Source organism: Octodon degus, unplaced genomic scaffold (assembly GCF_000260255.1).
Source record: "Octodon degus isolate 3935 unplaced genomic scaffold, OctDeg1.0 scaffold00033, whole genome shotgun sequence".
In the NCBI taxonomy this organism is placed as follows: Eukaryota; Metazoa; Chordata; class Mammalia; order Rodentia; family Octodontidae; genus Octodon; species Octodon degus.
The window spans coordinates 8,501,064-8,518,371 of NW_004524609.1; the positions used below are offsets into that span (position 1 = coordinate 8,501,064).

General features: G+C 36.9%; 1 protein-coding gene across 1 annotated transcript in view; it reads right to left on the reverse strand.

Moving 5' to 3' along the window:
• The window catches only part of Abca5 (ATP binding cassette subfamily A member 5), a 68,028-nt gene that overhangs the window by 24,639 nt on the left and 26,081 nt on the right, over positions 1 to 17,308 (reverse strand). The window contains exons 11-20 of the mRNA XM_004630054.2: positions 13,714 to 13,824; positions 12,538 to 12,713; positions 11,904 to 12,023; positions 10,491 to 10,629; positions 9,150 to 9,240; positions 8,835 to 8,974; positions 6,665 to 6,784; positions 3,704 to 3,905; positions 2,115 to 2,284; positions 130 to 257 (exon numbers count right to left, since the gene is read on the reverse strand). Of these exons, the coding sequence (XP_004630111.1) occupies positions 130 to 257; positions 2,115 to 2,284; positions 3,704 to 3,905; positions 6,665 to 6,784; positions 8,835 to 8,974; positions 9,150 to 9,240; positions 10,491 to 10,629; positions 11,904 to 12,023; positions 12,538 to 12,713; positions 13,714 to 13,824 (1,397 nt within the window). The remainder of the gene's footprint in view (positions 1 to 129; positions 258 to 2,114; positions 2,285 to 3,703; positions 3,906 to 6,664; positions 6,785 to 8,834; positions 8,975 to 9,149; positions 9,241 to 10,490; positions 10,630 to 11,903; positions 12,024 to 12,537; positions 12,714 to 13,713; positions 13,825 to 17,308) is intronic.

A 17,308-nucleotide genomic window follows, 5' to 3' on the forward strand; every position in this document is an offset into this window, starting at 1 on the left:
ATAAGCACAGCTAGCTAGCTATTCTAGTAGATTCTAATTTCCAACTAATGAGGTCAATTTGACAGTTTTAGAGGAAACAGTTCCATCTTTTATTACTCCTAAATGAGTACTCACTTGCATCCTTCTTACCTTTTCTGAATGCATCACATTTAAAGCTGCACTATGGGGAGCAGCAGATACATAGTCACTGTCATTAAACATCGTCACCATTATGTTCTGGTACGTGAAAAAGTTAATAAGGTCACTGATATCTGATTCTGGTATTAGAAAATAAGCAAATAATAAAGAATCAGTTTAAGTTACAGACATAGACTTCTAAAACAACAATGGAAAGATGCCTCTCTTTTAGAGAACTGTTTTCTCCTCATCAGCTACGACATGATTAACAGCACTGACTCTGGAGACAGCCTGGGCTGAGATCCAGGTCATACCACATGCGTTATCTGTCCTTTAGGCAACTTCCTCAGGTGCTCTGGACCTCGTTTCTTCTTTCTTAGAGTGCAAATAATAAGCACATCTACTTCATATGCACAGCAGTCATGGGAACTAATGAATGAGTTATAAGCAGGGGTATGAACAGAACCTGACACACAGAAATTGTGCAGATTTTGTCTGCTGCTGCTGCTGTACTTATCAGTAACACTAAAGAGCGACCTGTACCAGTCACTTGAAATTCGATTAAATAGTGAAAATAAAAACCTGCTTTGCACGTTCACATAACAAGATAAGCAGCAGAAGTCAGTAAGGTATAAACTAGGGTGTGGTAACTTCATTTCCTAAAGGATTTTTATGTTTTGGGAAGACACATTTTATAAGTAATTTAACTGTAAGTACCTTTATACATGCCTTAACTATTCAACATAGTTAAATACAAAATCAGGTCTTCTTCTATATTTTCTACATGGCCTGGAGTTAGGGAAAGATTCTGAGACAGACACATGTACTGTCCCCAGACACACATGAAAAATGGTGACTTATGAGGTTCCATGCAATACTGTACAGTACTTTATATGAAAGTTATATTAAAACTGAAAAGAATTTTAAGGAAAAAAGTACAAAACATAGTATTTCCTATTTAAGAGTAATTTTTTACCTTCTACACACTTCCCCAAGAAAGAATAAAAGTTGTGTAATACACTGAGCATGAGACTCTAACAGTGCTAATTTTTAGTCTTTTCAAGAACCTTGAAAGCATAGGCTATTTATGTGGGTGGGAGAAATTGCTTCACAATTTATTGTGCAGAAATACTTTATTTTGTGTTCAGTTTCAAGAGTTTGAAAATGAGAACAATTTATAAGTTTATTTATTTAAACTTTGCTCAAGTCTATATGCTTAAAAAATGTTTTTTGCTATCTGACAATTAGGTATTATGTGGTACGAACACCAACAGTGTTCTAAAAGTATCAACTCCAAATTTAACATACTTGAATACACATATTTACACCTAAGGCTATTTTTTCTTAGTTTTAACATGTCTTTCAAATAGTCCTTGAAATAAGTAAACGTATCTACATAGATATATAAGTGCATTGATGTTATGCACTGTAGCTCCTTCTACAGAAAGTTTTTTTTTTAACATTTTATTTATTTATTGTGTGTGTGTGTGTGTGTGTGTGTGTGTGTGTGTGTGTGTGGCCAGCTCAGCCCACCAGGGGGCGGGGCTGGCTGGCATGTGGTGCTGGGGGATCGAACCGCGGTCCCTGTGCTTTGCCAAGCTTGTTCCAAGTAGGTGCTTTAGACCACTGAGCCATCTCACCAGCCCTACAGAAAGTTTTTTAAGACAGTCCTGCTCTTCATGAACTGTAGGAACCAGCATGCTGCTAAGAACATGCTGCTATTTTAAAAAGGAATCTACCGTTTTTATTATAAATTAGAATGTTTCAAACTATCAAGTACATTTAAGTCCAATTCTCATTTCCGTAAGACGCTATTCCATCAATAAGGTAAATATCTCATTCAGTTTAGATTCTGTCTAGGCAGGCCAGGCTTCTACCTTAAGCGCGCTCACACACACACACACACACACACACACACTCCTAACACAACCCGCTAAACTGTTCTACCCACCGCCCCTGCCCAGCCAGCACATTCACAGACCTTCACACACTCTCACCAGTAGAATTTTGAAGAAGCAGACTTGTTTTGTATTTATGAGGGTTATCTCCAGGTTTTAGAAAATACAAATCTGGAACAAGTTTGACAGGAACCACAGCATTTTTAAAAGAATGATGCACCAAAAACATAAAAATCTGAACTGCAAAAAAAATTACAAGTAGAAGCAATCTGGAAAGAAAAAAAGGAGCTTAAGGTTTAGCAACATGTAATTCTATTAAAATCTCTCTTAGCATTGCTACAGATTTAATCCTCACTTAAAAGGTAGTAACTAGAAAAAAACAAAACAAAAAAACAAAGAACAAAGAAAGATTATTTTAAAAAGATCTACTATTCAACATGACCTTATGATAGCTCTGGAGAGAAGGTCAAAAATGTATTTGACCAAAGAATATGTTTTGTTTTGAATAGGCTATGTCCCTTCAAGTTCACATGTTGAAACTCTAACTGCTAACCTCATATTCCAAAGTGGAGCTCTGGAAAGTGATTCGAAGTGATTCGGGTAGATGAGGACATGAGGGGGGGTTCCTCATATGTTTGGTGACCCACAGAAAGGCACCAGAGCCCACGGGAGTGCTCTCCCATTCTCTGTCTCTGTTTGGCCACAGTGTGTGTGTGTGTGTGTGTGTGTGTCTGTCTGTCTGTCTCTCTCTCTCTCTCTCTCTCTCTCTCTCTCTCTCTCTCAGTGGTGGCTTCTTGGGGATAGAAGATAGCCTTTATCAGATGGGGCCTCTGAGCTTAAACTGCTAACCTCCAGAAATGTGAGAGAAATACAGCTGTGGTGCTTACGGCACCCAATCTATGGTGTTTGATTATAGCACTGTGAATGAAGGTACTTCTGTTGTTTACAGAGTATTTTCTGAGTAGTTTTCAACTAAGTGAACTGGAATATGTTGACTTAAATGTCTTTTTTTTAGTTAATACTAACACAGGAATAAATCAGACAGTTGATTGACATCTGCTTGATATTGAAAGAAATGTACTAAAAAAAGCAAACAAGTGCAACATATTTCTAACATATAATAATACTCTTACTTTTGATTATTAACCTAAGGTACAGTATATGAAAGTAGTTCATGATATTGCCAAGTAAGTTAATTTCTAGCACCCCAGGGAGAAAGGGTGCTAAATGAGAAAGCTTACATCTAAGTCACTGTCTTGTTTGTTCCCACCTCTACTAGTGAGCCTTCTTTATGTTTTAGTTTCATCTGATAGTTAAAATTGTTTTCCTGCTATTTACAATAGAGATTAAAAATTTTACTAGTGGGTGCATAAAGATAGTGAAGAAATATAAATGGAAAGAAATGAAAGAGCCAATGACAGTAATTAAAAAATTATAAATATGAAATGCTACTTCCTCATCTTAGAGATGAGATGGCAAATACTAGATTAAAAAAAGAAAAAAAAAACTCTAAGGATATTTCACAAAGTTACTATAATTATTTTTTCTACATTTGTGAAACTACCATTTTAATCTTTCAAGACTCCACAGGTTATTTACCTACGCCAACATGTAAAATACCAAGTTAGCAAATCAAATTCTTATCCTTAAAAAAACATCTCAGGCAGAAGAAAAATAATCATACTTACACCGATCTCACTGATTTACTTTCACGTTTCAAAGTTAGAACATGAAACTTTGCTATTGTAGACACCTGCTGCTTCCAGAGGCTCATGGAGCTCATGAGAGATGCCTTCGTTTCAGAAAGAATAAGTAAGCTCTGCTCTATTTCATCAAAAGACTTTGAATCCATTTCTTCCTCTGGTGGTTTCTGTGTAAACACACTAAAATCTATTTGTCAAAACAAGCAAACAAACAAACCAAACTGTGGTATATTCCTTTAAAAAGGTGCAAACTTTCAGGTGTACATCACTTTTAAAGAAGCAGATACATCTGGTAGTGCGGTGGAATAAATGAAAATCATACATTTTGGCACTATCTGTAAAAGCTGAATGTAAAAAAACAGCTGATCTCTTACAATCCAAGAAATCCCCATTCCTTACGTGTAACCCCAAAAGAGACATGTATATAGGGACTGCAAAACACGTACACTCTAGCAGAGCTACGTCCAGAATACCCACAAACTAGAAGGAATCAAGTGTTTACCAAAAGGTGAATGAATAGTTGTAAATGACAGTAATAAAATGATTTAAAACAATGAAAATAAACTACTTAGAGCTACATGTAGAAACATGGTTGAATATCACAAAAATAATATTATATAAAAGAAAGCAGGTACAAGACAGACATACTGTCTGTCATATTACTAGCTCAAAGCCAAACTGAGTCTATACTCAGTAAGAGCATATGGTTATAAGGCACTTACAACATTTACGTGAATTCCCTCTGACTACAATTCATCATCATGTCCTCATCACACCTGCCTTTTCTCTTCTCTCCCTGACAGTGCTCTGCTGGCCTTAGTCTAACTCTGTTAAGTCTCAGCCGCACTTGACAGCCAACCTACACTCTCCTCACCTTCATCTCTGAAAGAATTATGAGCTCAGTGTCTCCTTCAGCACCATTCTCTGGGACTCACGAAGCTGCACATCATCAATGATGGTGTGCTCAGCAGGTTATTAGCAGAGCATTTTTCAGTCATGTGACTATGTCAGACTTCTATACTTATTTTCAATTATATATGAATACTCTAAATATAGTTAAAATAAAATTTCTTTGTGTTTTATACTGAAATTCTATGAGTTAAAGAACAAGGGATTTTTAATAAGAATAAAATGATACATGGCTGATGACTGTTCATTTTAAATAAAAAATTAGGACTTTAAATCCAAAAAGCTAGTAAAATGTAAAAGCAAGTATAAAAGAGAATATACTAGTCAAACAACTTTAGGAAGAATATTAAAGCAAATACATTATGATGGATATAAACACATTTTAGTTTGAATGATATTACAAAAGTGGAGGTTTAGATTATACTAAATATGATTTTTTATATAGCTGTGGTATAACAGCACTCACAATGTAATACTAAACAAAAAATTTTGGATGCTTTCTTTCATTTTTGCTTATTTAACTACACTAAGGCCATAAGGCTTTCGATAAAATATTTCATTTTGAATTCTTCCAGTTTATATGATTTCATATTTTTAGAAGAACCAGAAAAGTACATACAACATTTCAAATCAATTTTTGATCCAGACATAAAAACAGTACCCCAAGATACAATGTTTCCACCATAAATATAAAAAGTAATTACGTGTTCATTAAAAGAAAAACCAAAATTTGAAAAATAGATTGTTCCTCCACTGAATGTATTTGAAAGTATCTGGTTTCATAAGAATATGACTACGAAAATAATTTTACATCCAGAAATACTGATAAATTGTTCCTGTATTTCCAATCTTGTATAAAGTGACTACTCAGACGAGGAGTAATAAAATTCCACTGAATCCATTTGAAAGTGAGCATCTGGCATCATGAGTGTATGACAATAGGACTGACTGTACATTGGGAAACATAGTAAGTACGACATCCCACTTGTTGGTCTTCTGAAGTATTTCCCATGCAGTCTGTTTTTTCTTCATGAACTCCGCCTACTCCTCTCAAGAGTTCTACATACCTTTTTTCCTAGTAGATTTAGTGTTTCTGTTTTAATATTTAGACCTCTGATTCATTTTTACTTAAATTTTGTGCCTGTTTAGTCTTCAGCATGTGAAAGCAACAGTTAAGTGTCTATATTGTTTGAACAATCTTATATGCCTATATCTAATAATCTGAGCAACTACTTTGAACATAACAATATGCAATAACCATTGTTAATTTCCTACCATCTTGTTTTGAAATTCTGTATCTTTATTATTCTCTTTAAAATAAAAATTTAAACAATCATAGCTGTTTTCCTTTAACTAATTAATTAATTTATTTTGAGATAGGGTCTCAGTATGTAGTTCAGACTAGCTCTAAACTCACTGTGTAGGCCCAGCTAACCTCAAACTTGCAACAATCCTCCTGCCTCAGCCTCCTGAGTGCTGGGATTACAGGTATGTGCTACCACTCCCAGCTTGCTATTTTCAAATCATACTATTCCTTTCCTTTGCAATGTAGTTTGACAGTGCACCAAGAAAACAAAATTCCTTTGCAGACATTCAAAGGCAAAACATGATGTGTTCCTTTGTAGACACTCTTTTTTTACAGTTTATCATTTTTTCCATGATTCCACCATTAGTGGCCTTTTTTTTTTTTTCCCTCTTAAAGACATCCAACTCATTCCTTAATACTTCTGCAAAAGCAGTGTTGAAGTACTGTCTTACCAATTTGCATCTCTAGATTTTTCTTGTCATCCCGGTCTCAGTCTAAATATCTTCACAACAAACAATACAAAGAATAAAATACAAACTAAGTTTACTGCTTTCCAAGAACTTCTAGCTATTTCCTTCCTAATCTCTTTCACTTTCATAAATATCACAACTTTTTTACTCGTTTATTTCTTCATTTCTTTCCCTATAAACGTCATATGCTTATACAATTATTTGTCTTTTTAATGATTGGTCTGGCTCATTTCCAAAATATTTTGTTAATCCTGGTTTTACCTGCTTGGTCAATTTCTGCTTCAACTTCTAGCTTTAAAAATACATCTTCCAAAGTAGTCATGGAAACACCGTAAGAAATAACACCCAAATTTGAATGAATGTCTAGAGCAGAAAATAAACCTAAAAGAAAAAAACAATGATAGTATGATGTATATGTAAGTATACAATCCTAAACTGTTTTAAAATATTTAAAAATAGAATATAATTAAATTACTCAGCTAGCACAGTATTTCTCAAACTTTTTGGACTCAACACATTTCTTATTATAAACTGCTAAGGACGGCTAAGGAAATCAACTTTATGAGAATATAGCTATTAGATATTATCATATTATAGAATAAAATACGTCAGAACTTAGTTAAAACTGAGTTAAAATACTCAATTAAAATTGAGCCCGTGACTATATTAAAAGTTGAAGCAATATATACTGAAAACAGGGAAATCTTTTAAGAACTTATCCTTCTTAAGACAAAGTAAACCAATTACATGGGAACATAATTTTATTTTTAAAAGAGCATTTTTTTAAAACAAAAAAACTAATGAGAAAAAACTTTAATTTCTTGAATATCTGTCCTAAGAGGGGCAGATGGGTTCTTATACTTGTTTCTATATTGACTATGTTCTCATAGCACATGTTGTGCAATCTCTAGAAAACATGGTACATAAGAAGCTACAGGTTAAAAAACAAAATAACATCTTTGTATTAGACGGAAAGTGCTGACCTCATGAATTCCTTCAAGAAGTCTTCAGATCCACCCCCTGCAGTTTCCAGCACATACTTAGAAATCCAGTGAAATACTGTAACTACTTATCAGAGAAACTCAAAAGGCAACGAAATGAAAAAAACGAGTATTGGGACGAGGCTGTCATGTCTCACCACTCAGCTCTGCCACTTTCTACCTGTGCTAACCCTGGGCTTGGGGCAGGTTCTGTTCCCTAAGTTATCTATGCTCATTTCCTCACTTATAAAAGATAAGCAACAATATTGTCTCACCAACTTATTAAAATAACTAAACTGACAACTGTAAAAGACACAGCCTAGCATCTGGCATAAAATAAGCACTGTATCTATATTATTAAAAAACAGGTTCATACACACAGGACCACAGACAAGGCACAGTAACCTGGTATTCCCCTGCCATGCAGTTAACTTGTGTGACAGCTGATGGTGACTACTAACTTGAATGGATTAAGAACCAGCCAGAGCAGAGCTGGCAAACCTATGGCATGTGTGCCACAACAGGCAGTGTGTCATCATGCAAAGCTCTAAATGGTTCACTGTCACTGACTTAGGGGATTAGTAAAGCACACTTCGGGGTAGGTCGGTGGTCACCTTGTGATTTCTGTCGGACCGCGGTCCCTTCCCTCTCACGCCCTTCCCCTACTCTCTTCCTGGCGCCCATGAACAAGGCAGCAGCTTTGCTCCACTGCACCCTTCTGCCAAGATGTCCCCTGCCCTGAAGCCCGCCAGCCATGGACTAAATGCTGAAACAGGAGCCAGCCAGCCCTCTCCTCCCTGTAGGCGCAGGTGTTGAGTACTGTGTCTTATCTAGGGAAGCTGATCAAGAAAACGAGGGACTTCTTTTCCTTTTGAATAAACCAACTAAACCACTAGAGACAATATATTTCTAATTATGAAATGAATATTATGGGACTTCTGCACAACATACCTGCAGCATTCATACCCTATTTGCTGGGAAATGGCTTCTAAACAGAGGAAGGAGGGACTTAGTTTGAGTTGCTCCTTATAAAGCTGAAAACTAATGACTTAATTTAAATAATTAATAATAATTCTTAGCAAAAGCACCATAGTTCATTACAGAACATGAAATCAGAAAATAACTCAAAAACATTTATGGTTAACAGTATATCTTCGAAAGGCATACAAGCTAATGGAGCAAAGTATTTTAAGAACATTATTTTTACTTTTTCTTATATTATGAATTTAAGTCAAAGTAGTCTAATTCCTTGCATATTATAAAATTAAACAGACATTACTATTTAGTTGCTGCAGCTTTTCAAAAGAAAAATAAATCAGAAATAGAAGGTTAACTCTGAACACCTGGGAACATGGAAACATTACACACAGAAATAAACAAAAAAGGAAGTCAAGAGAATCTATTTCCAATGCAAAATCCCCGCTCAGCAAACCAAATTCTGCAAGTAGTACCTGCAAATTTGTCCATGTCTTTGAAAGGCAAGCTGTACACAAGTTGCTGGTCATCCTGCTGTAACACCGTCGCTCCCGGTACATGCTGTCTAACCAGTGAGGAAAGAGAGTCTGTGGCGCAGTACCTGTCTATGTACATGCTGGAGAAAGCAAAACCAGTGTATAGGATTAGTCAATGAACAATGAAAAATAGATTCTGAACACCTTCAATTCAGTATCATAAAAGTTGGCTAAGGCACACTATGCAGAAAACTGAAAATAACAGTTGACCAAGAGTACACACAATGAATAAAGTTAACAAAGAATAAATAGTACCTTAAGCGGTAGCCAATGCCCCATTTACTTTTGAGGAAAATTGAAGAACCGACACATTTCAACATTCCTTGTGATATGACAGCTTTCCTATCTGCAAGCAGAGATTAACATTTCAATGTCTAATAACAGCAATATAGATGACAACACAACTGTCTTATGAGGAATATACTAGATTACCATCAATTTATGTGCCAGTTGTTCAGATAAGAACATTGAGGCAATAAGAAAATGTATTTCTGTGTTTCATACAGCTACTAGGTAACAAAGCCAGGAACCATAACCAGGCAATCACTTTCTTTACTCTAGTACAAACAGCTCAGATTCATCCTTAAAAGCTTATTAAGGATGGGCTTTAACAGGTCTTCTTTATAAACAGATGTACAAAAGCAGCAACAAAAATAACAAAACATTTTTTGAAAACAAAGGTACTGCTGAAAAGATGAAAACGACCTATCCAACTTACTACATTATATTATGAACTGAAAAAAGTTGCTACATTATTTCAAACTTCTGGCTCTTGCCATATGTACTGGAACTCACGTGTTACTCTAGACCTGGATGTACATAAAGCTGATGGAAAGCAGCTAACACAGCAAGCCTTAGAAGGCCGGCGCATCCCTAGCAGGCATCAGGGAACACAGTCTTGGGGAACATGCTCATCATTCTCAAAACAGGTAAGTGTGGCTTACTGTGCCAAACACTACCCTGTCTTCCTTCAGGGGGTCTAGAATTTTGGAAGTGTAACAGACCAGCACCTAATAAGAACTTTGGACACTGAGTCTCCAAAACCCTTTCTTGGTTGACAATATTTCACAAAGGTAATTACAATTCAATCCTAGAGAAATTAAATACAATCTGTGTGATTTCAATGGGAGAAACTCTATAAGCTTGTATCAGTTTCTTCTATATAACTTAACCCTTTGCTAATTCTGTTTTATAGCCCTTCGCTATAATAAATTATAAGCATGAGCATGAAGCCAAATCCTGTAAGTTTAAAAACAAAACACAGCAACCATTCCTAAGGGCCGGGGAGATAGCTCCGTAGAATAAGCACTTGTCTGGTAAGCACAAGGTCCTGAGTTCAATCCCCGGTACTGAAAAAAAAAAAAAAAAAAAACCAAATCCTATCAGTTCTCCTAGGAGACTGCTGAACTGCTGCATGGTCTGGGGAGCATTCAAAACATAAATATGAAATTTTTGAAGTTTAAAAAATTTGCATGGAACTACACTATTAGATAACCATTTCTCTATTCAATTCTCAGGATCAAACACTTTTATATTCATCTTCCTGTTGGCCCAGGACCATATCGCTATTCTTTAAATGTAAAGCAAAACTCTCACCAGCAAGAATGTCAGCTTCATCCATGAAATGAGTACTAAACACTGTCACCCGATTGGCTTTTCTGTATTTTAAAAGATTCCAGACAATGTGACGAGAACAGGGGTCCATCCCAGCTGTTGGTTCATCTAGTAACAGAATCTGTGTGAGAAAGATGCAAACAGGTGAAAGCCTTCTCCTGCAGCAGTTATTTTCAACCGGAAATACACTGAGTCTCTTTTCCACTCACATTTGAGTTTGCATATAATTTTACAATTCTGATAAAATATTTTTAGTGCAATTTTAAAAGGCTTATCTCTGTAATATGTGATATTACTATAATTATAATATCAATAAAAATGTAAATTGTGGGGCCGGGGAGATGGCCCAGAGGAATAAGCACTTCCCTGGCAAGCGCAAGGGCCTGAGTTCAATCCTCGGTTCCGCCAAAAAAAAAAAAAAAGTAAACTGTTATTCTTAACTAACTTTGTATATGCTAACAACTGATTTTTAGAGATTTAGCCATTATGTATTCCAAAAGGCAATTTATTCCAAGACTATTTTAATTAAATTTTTAAAAATGGTGGTGTGAGCTCAACATTAGGAAGACTTATAATTAACATCAAGCCGGAGTCTGAAGTCCCTCCCAGCTGCAGCAGAACTGACTGATGGAGCAGGCATCGGCGAGGCTTTAAGCTCCATGCACAAAACCTGAGCTCTCTGGTACTATGCGAAGCAGTGTATCAGCTGCTTCCAAAGAACAGAGAACAGCACAAAACAAAAACATGCAAAATCAAAGAATAGGACAATGGGAAGCTGAACTATTTCTTAATTTTTCCTATTTTAACTATTATTATGAACTCCTAAAATATATTTTTAAAATTCAGAGAACAGTAGAATAATACTTTTATTGTTTTTTGCAGAACCGGGAATTGAACTCAGGCCCTTGCGCTTGCCAGAGAAGTGCTTATTCCACTGAGCCATCTCCCCTGCCCCAGAATAATACTTTTGTAGTCATCAAACCTAACAAAATTTTCTTTTGGTGAGGTCTCATTTTGTTAGGCCTTTCCTTTTTGTTTCTTGAGGCCTTGCTATACTGCCCAAGTTGCTCTTGAACTTTCGCTCAACCAGTCCTCCTGCCGTGGCCTCCAGAATAATGGGGTGAGTCATTATATAGGCCTGTGCCACTGCACCCAGTCATGCTTTTACACACATACACACGCACGCACATACACAACACTACTGAGATAACTGAAGTTTACCCCTTTAACTCCCAAGTGTCATAACGACGTTAAATTTTTCTGATCTGCCCATAAAATATAAAGCATTTTGTATATATTTAAACTCTATATAATTATCCTATATCTTCCCACAGTCTGCTTTTTTATCCAAAGTAGCATAAAATGACTTCATAAGTAACATTAATACTTATTTACCTTTGGGTTCCCAAGAACAGCAATTCCTAAAGAAAGTTTTCTTTTTTGACCGCCACTTAATTTTTTAGCTTGGTTATCTTTGATAGCTTGCATATCTAAATCTAATAAAACCTTCTGTACCTGTAAAAGTAGAATGTAAACACTTATTTTTTAAATCACATCATTTGTGTAGTTAGGAATGTTGATTTATACTGAATAAGTAATTTTAACATTTCTTCAAATGTTCATTTTGTGTGCAAATTAATTTTGACAAATATTAATGTATAGTTCTGAAATAACAGGAAGCAAACTTCTTGAGAAGAAGGCCTGTCTTTTGTGCTTTCACGGGTAGCGAATAAAATGACAGATCAGGGTAAAAGCTCTGCGTGGATCAGATGAAGAGAGAAAGTGGAGAGCAAAAGGGCAGGGCAGGCAGAGGAGTGGGAGGCGCGAGACCCTGCAGACCAAACGGGGCTCCTCTTACATGCTAAGACATCCGCTCCTAATTGTGTACACTTCTTTGTAATAGTCTTATGCTTACAGGCTTAGCAGAGGTTTTAAATTTAGATTTTTTTTCAAGCATATTTTTACGGTACAAGTTATTACAAAAGGTTATTAATTTGTAAGAAAGAGTGAAGATTTTTATATAACATACTTCCTGTATTATATTGTTGGCTGGTATTCCTTTGATTGAAGCCAAAATGGATAAATTTTCTTCTACTGTCAGAACATCGAAGTGTATATCTAACTGTGGACAAATACCAATCATTTTTCTTGCTTCAAACATTTCATCTATTTCTGAAACTCTATGTCCATATATAGATGCAAACCCTAAAATCAAAGTATATATTAAAGAAACTAAGTATTAAAATGCATGTACTTTCCTGTACTCCAGTAATTAATTAATTTAGGTCTACTAAAGTAAGAATATACATTTAGAATGTGTAATTCACACTCATTTCCATATTTTGGTGAATAGGCCTCCATTTATATATCTTTTTCTTTTCTGTATTTTTCAGGGAAGTGTCTACAGGGTGTTCAGGCTCACTAGTAGATCAAGCCTGTAGTGATCTGCCTGTTTATAGCCTCCCAAGTGCTGGGATTACAGGAGCGCACTGCCATGTCCAGTCTCATGCACCATCTCAGCACACCACGGGGGCAGGGCCGGCATAGCAGCCCCAGGGATCGAACCCCTGACCCCTGCACCTGCGTGCAGATGCTTTAATCCACTGAGCTATTTGGCTGGCCCTCCATTTATCTATCAATCTCATTTTCTTTCACTCCCAGGCCATATCACATTATGGAAGGAACAAGAAACTAGCAAATAAATACTAAACCTAAGTTATCTATTGATGTATCACATAATATATTCCAATACTAATTTTCACTCATTTCCAAAATAGCGGAAGATCAAAGAACTATTGGCTTTATTTACCTTTGTGTTCTCAAACAAATTACTTAATGTTTCTGAAGTCTGGCTTTACTCTTCTACAAACTAAATACTAGTACAACCTACTGAAGAACTATTAATCAATATGATGACGTAGAAAGAACTTGAAAATAAAGAACATGAAGACACATACACAACTATGTGACAGAACAGCAACAAAATCAGATCCATTTTACTTTATTAGACATGATGGATTCATTTTTATTTTCTATTGAAAAAAATGTGTATTAGAGAATATGGCCTCACAGATATAGAAGTTTGTTTTAAATCACTGTTAAAAACAAGGAAGTATACACTTATAGGATAAGCACAGTATATTGTAGTGTCTCAGTTAATAATATTAATAAAACAAAAGACTTTTTCAGGTCGAAAACCTCTCACCATCGGAAGGCGGGCACAGTCCACAGAGAATATTCATCAGCGTGCTCTTCCCTGTCCCGCTGTGGCCCAGCAGCGCAGTAATCTGACCCTCGTATATGTCAAATGACAGGTCTAGTTCAGGAATGAAGAAAACGCAAACGTGATTTTTATTTCCATGTAGGTATACCTGATTTCAAATGTTTGAGCAATCTTAAAGTAAGGCAACAAACTGAAAAAAACATTCAGTTACCAGCATATTTCACTGCAGGTTAAATAGCATCTTTGTTCTACCAGTGGATAGACACAGTAAGAAAAGTAAACAAAAATAAATTTTTTAAAATTAAAAAAAAAAAAAAAAACCTAGGAACTGGGGCTGGTGAGCTAGCTCAGCAATGGAAAGCGCCTGCTTAGGCAAGCTCAGGCAAGCATGCAGGGTTCATGGGTCGATCCGTGGCACCACATGCCATGCCAGCCCCTCCCCCAGGGTTGGCTGAGCCGGCCTAAAATAAAATAAAAGTTTTTAAAAACCTAGGAATTAACCACAGTAAAGAAATGGCTAAATAACTGAAAGGTTCCATTTAGTGGTTGGATGGATGAGTGAAGGAAAACAAGAGTTACACATCTAAAATTATTAAAGGTACAGTGTACAAACAAGGATGAAGTAAGAAACTCAAGGCTATAGTGGACATAACTGTGTCAGAGGAGCAGAAACTGGCATCCTGATAAAGTGCACCCACACAAATATTAACCCAGGAGAGTAAACAGATTCTCTTTCTAAAGCGATTAGGGTAACGTATCCCAGCAAAGGAGATGATCTGTCAACACTATGATTTATACTGCAATTCAAACTTACTTGAGGGACAAAGCTAACTCTGCTGAGCTTTTGCTTCCAGGAATGGCTAAGGAGATGGGGGAACAGGTTCACAGGGGACTTCTCCCTGCAGGGTTCTATAAACCAAGTGATGGGCTAGCGATTTATGCACTGCAGGTGGCACATGACAGCTGGAACAAGTTAAACCATTCCCTCTACAGGGCAAGAAAAGGCTGGCCAGTTTCAAAGACAATCATCTGTTTGAAGGCCTTGGCAGGCTAACGAATGAAAGACTGTAAAGATCTGAGGAGGACTAACTTCTCTGCTAGTTCTAAAAGTGAACGGGAAAACAGAGTTCTGAAGACACAGAACTGAGAGAGCAATCCTTCAGCAAACTCCCAGGTCTTTGACTGGAATTTCACAGGACTAATCTTTACAAGCAGGGGTAAATCAGACTTACTCCATGCCTAACAAAAACTAATATCCAACTTGGGATCATTTCACCCCGAGGGCCTGAGGTAATCTAAGATTTCTGGTAAAGAGCTGTAAAGCCAGAAGAAAGACAAGTCCTCTCTACAAGAATATCACATCCCGCATTACCTGGGTACCTACAATTTTTCATCGACTTGTCCCGGTACCTACAGCTACTCCTACGTTAGGAGTAGCACTCAGTCAGAAACACCCAGGCAGGAGAAAGTAAGATAAACAACTGACACAGACCTACAGGAAAGGCAGGTTTTGGTCCCACACAACAAATATTTTTATTTTTATTCATTTTAGTTTTTTGTACGGGGTCTCACCACACAGCTCGGACTTGTAGTGATCCTCCTGTTTTCAGCATCCAGAGCAGCTGGGATTACAGGTGTGCGCCACCATGCCCGGCCTCACCCAACAAAGATTTTTAAATAACCACATTATCCTAAACAAGACAGAGCTGGCAAATGACTAGAAATCACACACATACACACAAGCAGAAAGCTAAAAGGTAAAGTTAAGACTTAAAAAGATAGTTTATAAACACATTAGGCTCAACTGAAGAAAAATTAGTGATAAAAAGGAGTAAGAATATATATCCAGATTAAAGTACAAAGAGAAACAATAAACGAGACTAGTCGCAGTGGTGTGCACTTGTAATCCCAGCACTTGGGAAGCTGACAACTGGAGGATCACTATGAGTCCAAGTACAATCTATGTAGTGAGACCCTGTAGACCCTGTACTAAACATATTTAAAAGAAAAGAAAAAAAGAAAGAAAAGCAATGGAGATTGGCGAACACAAGCCAAATGTGATTAGAAGTTATCACATGTAATAATCATCATAAAATGGGGCAGAAATAATATTTAAACACAGCTGAGAATTTTGTAAAACAAAAATAATGTATAAAGAAATGTTTAAGGTGGGAGAGCTTCCGGCTACCCTGCGCCCATGGGACCTGTCCGGTCCAAATTCAGGGGCAGCATGAGACCCGTTTCCGCGCCCATGGATCCACCCCCACCACTCTGCAGCCCCCCACACACACACACTGAGTGAGAACTTGTGCCACACTCTCGAGTCCTCCAGATCCAGCCCTAGCCCAGGCCCAGTGATTGTGTGGGAAACCTTCCTCGCTTCCCTACTCTCCCTTGTCCCCTTCAGACTCAGCTCAGGCCTGACATACAGGCCTGGGGTGAAACTCTGTAGCTGCAGTCCCTGCAGAGAGGGTAGGGGACAGAACCACCCAGCTAGTCCAGGAGCAGAACATCTTGCTAGAGGGCACAACAGGTTTACTCCCAAGGGCGGCAGCAGGAAGGAGCTGAGCATAACACACAGACCCAGGCCAGACACAACAGGATAAATTCAAACTTTGTAGATCTGCACCTGAATTTCAGTAGGTGCTAAGGTTATAACTGCACCAACACTCTACAACAAAGGTCAGAAGAAGGTGCTACACAAAATGATAACGAGAAGGAGCAAAATGCAATCTCAGACCCCAAGCCTACCCATAATAAGTGCAGAGGACACTAACACAGAACAAATTGGGAATCACACAGCTGAAATCAATGAATCAAGAGCTTCTGAAATAAAGAAACAACTGCAGAAAGGTATAGAGGAACTCAGATCAGAAATAAAAAAAGAAATCCCTGAATTAATAGCATTGGTAGTAAAGAATCAAATGCAGAAACATAGAAGAAACCCAATGCCCACCCAGAACAAGTGCAGAAGACATTAGTTCAGCTGAAATATATGAATCAATGTTGTTGAAAGTAAATTAGCAACAGCAGAAAGATATAGAGGAATGCAGAGTAGAATTAATTTCTGAAATTAAAAAAAATAAATATTTGAACTCATAGAATCTGAAGTAAAGAATCAAATACAGAAACATAGGGAAGAAAACCAATCTGGAAAAAACTCTTCAGTAAAAGAATTAATAACTGCTTCTAAAGAAGAAGTTGATAAAAAAAAATAGAGGAGATTAGAAAAATGACAGATTCCTTGAATGAGGAATACAGGAAAGAACTAGATCACATGAAGCAGGGTCAAAAAAACATAAAGGAACTTCAAATCTTAGTCACAAGCTTGCAAAACCATTTGAGTGAAAGTAAAGAGAGAGTTTCAGATCTTGAAGACGCTGGTGCAGCTAGTGAAAAGATAAGAGAAGATCTCTTAAAAACAACTAGGATGCAAGAAAAAATAATTCATCACTTGCAAGAAGATGCAAAGATGAACAATGTGACACTAATAGGCATCAATGAGAAGGAAGGAGTCAATACAAATGACATTAAAAAAATATGGGCAGAAGTAATAGCAGAAAACTTCCCAAATATG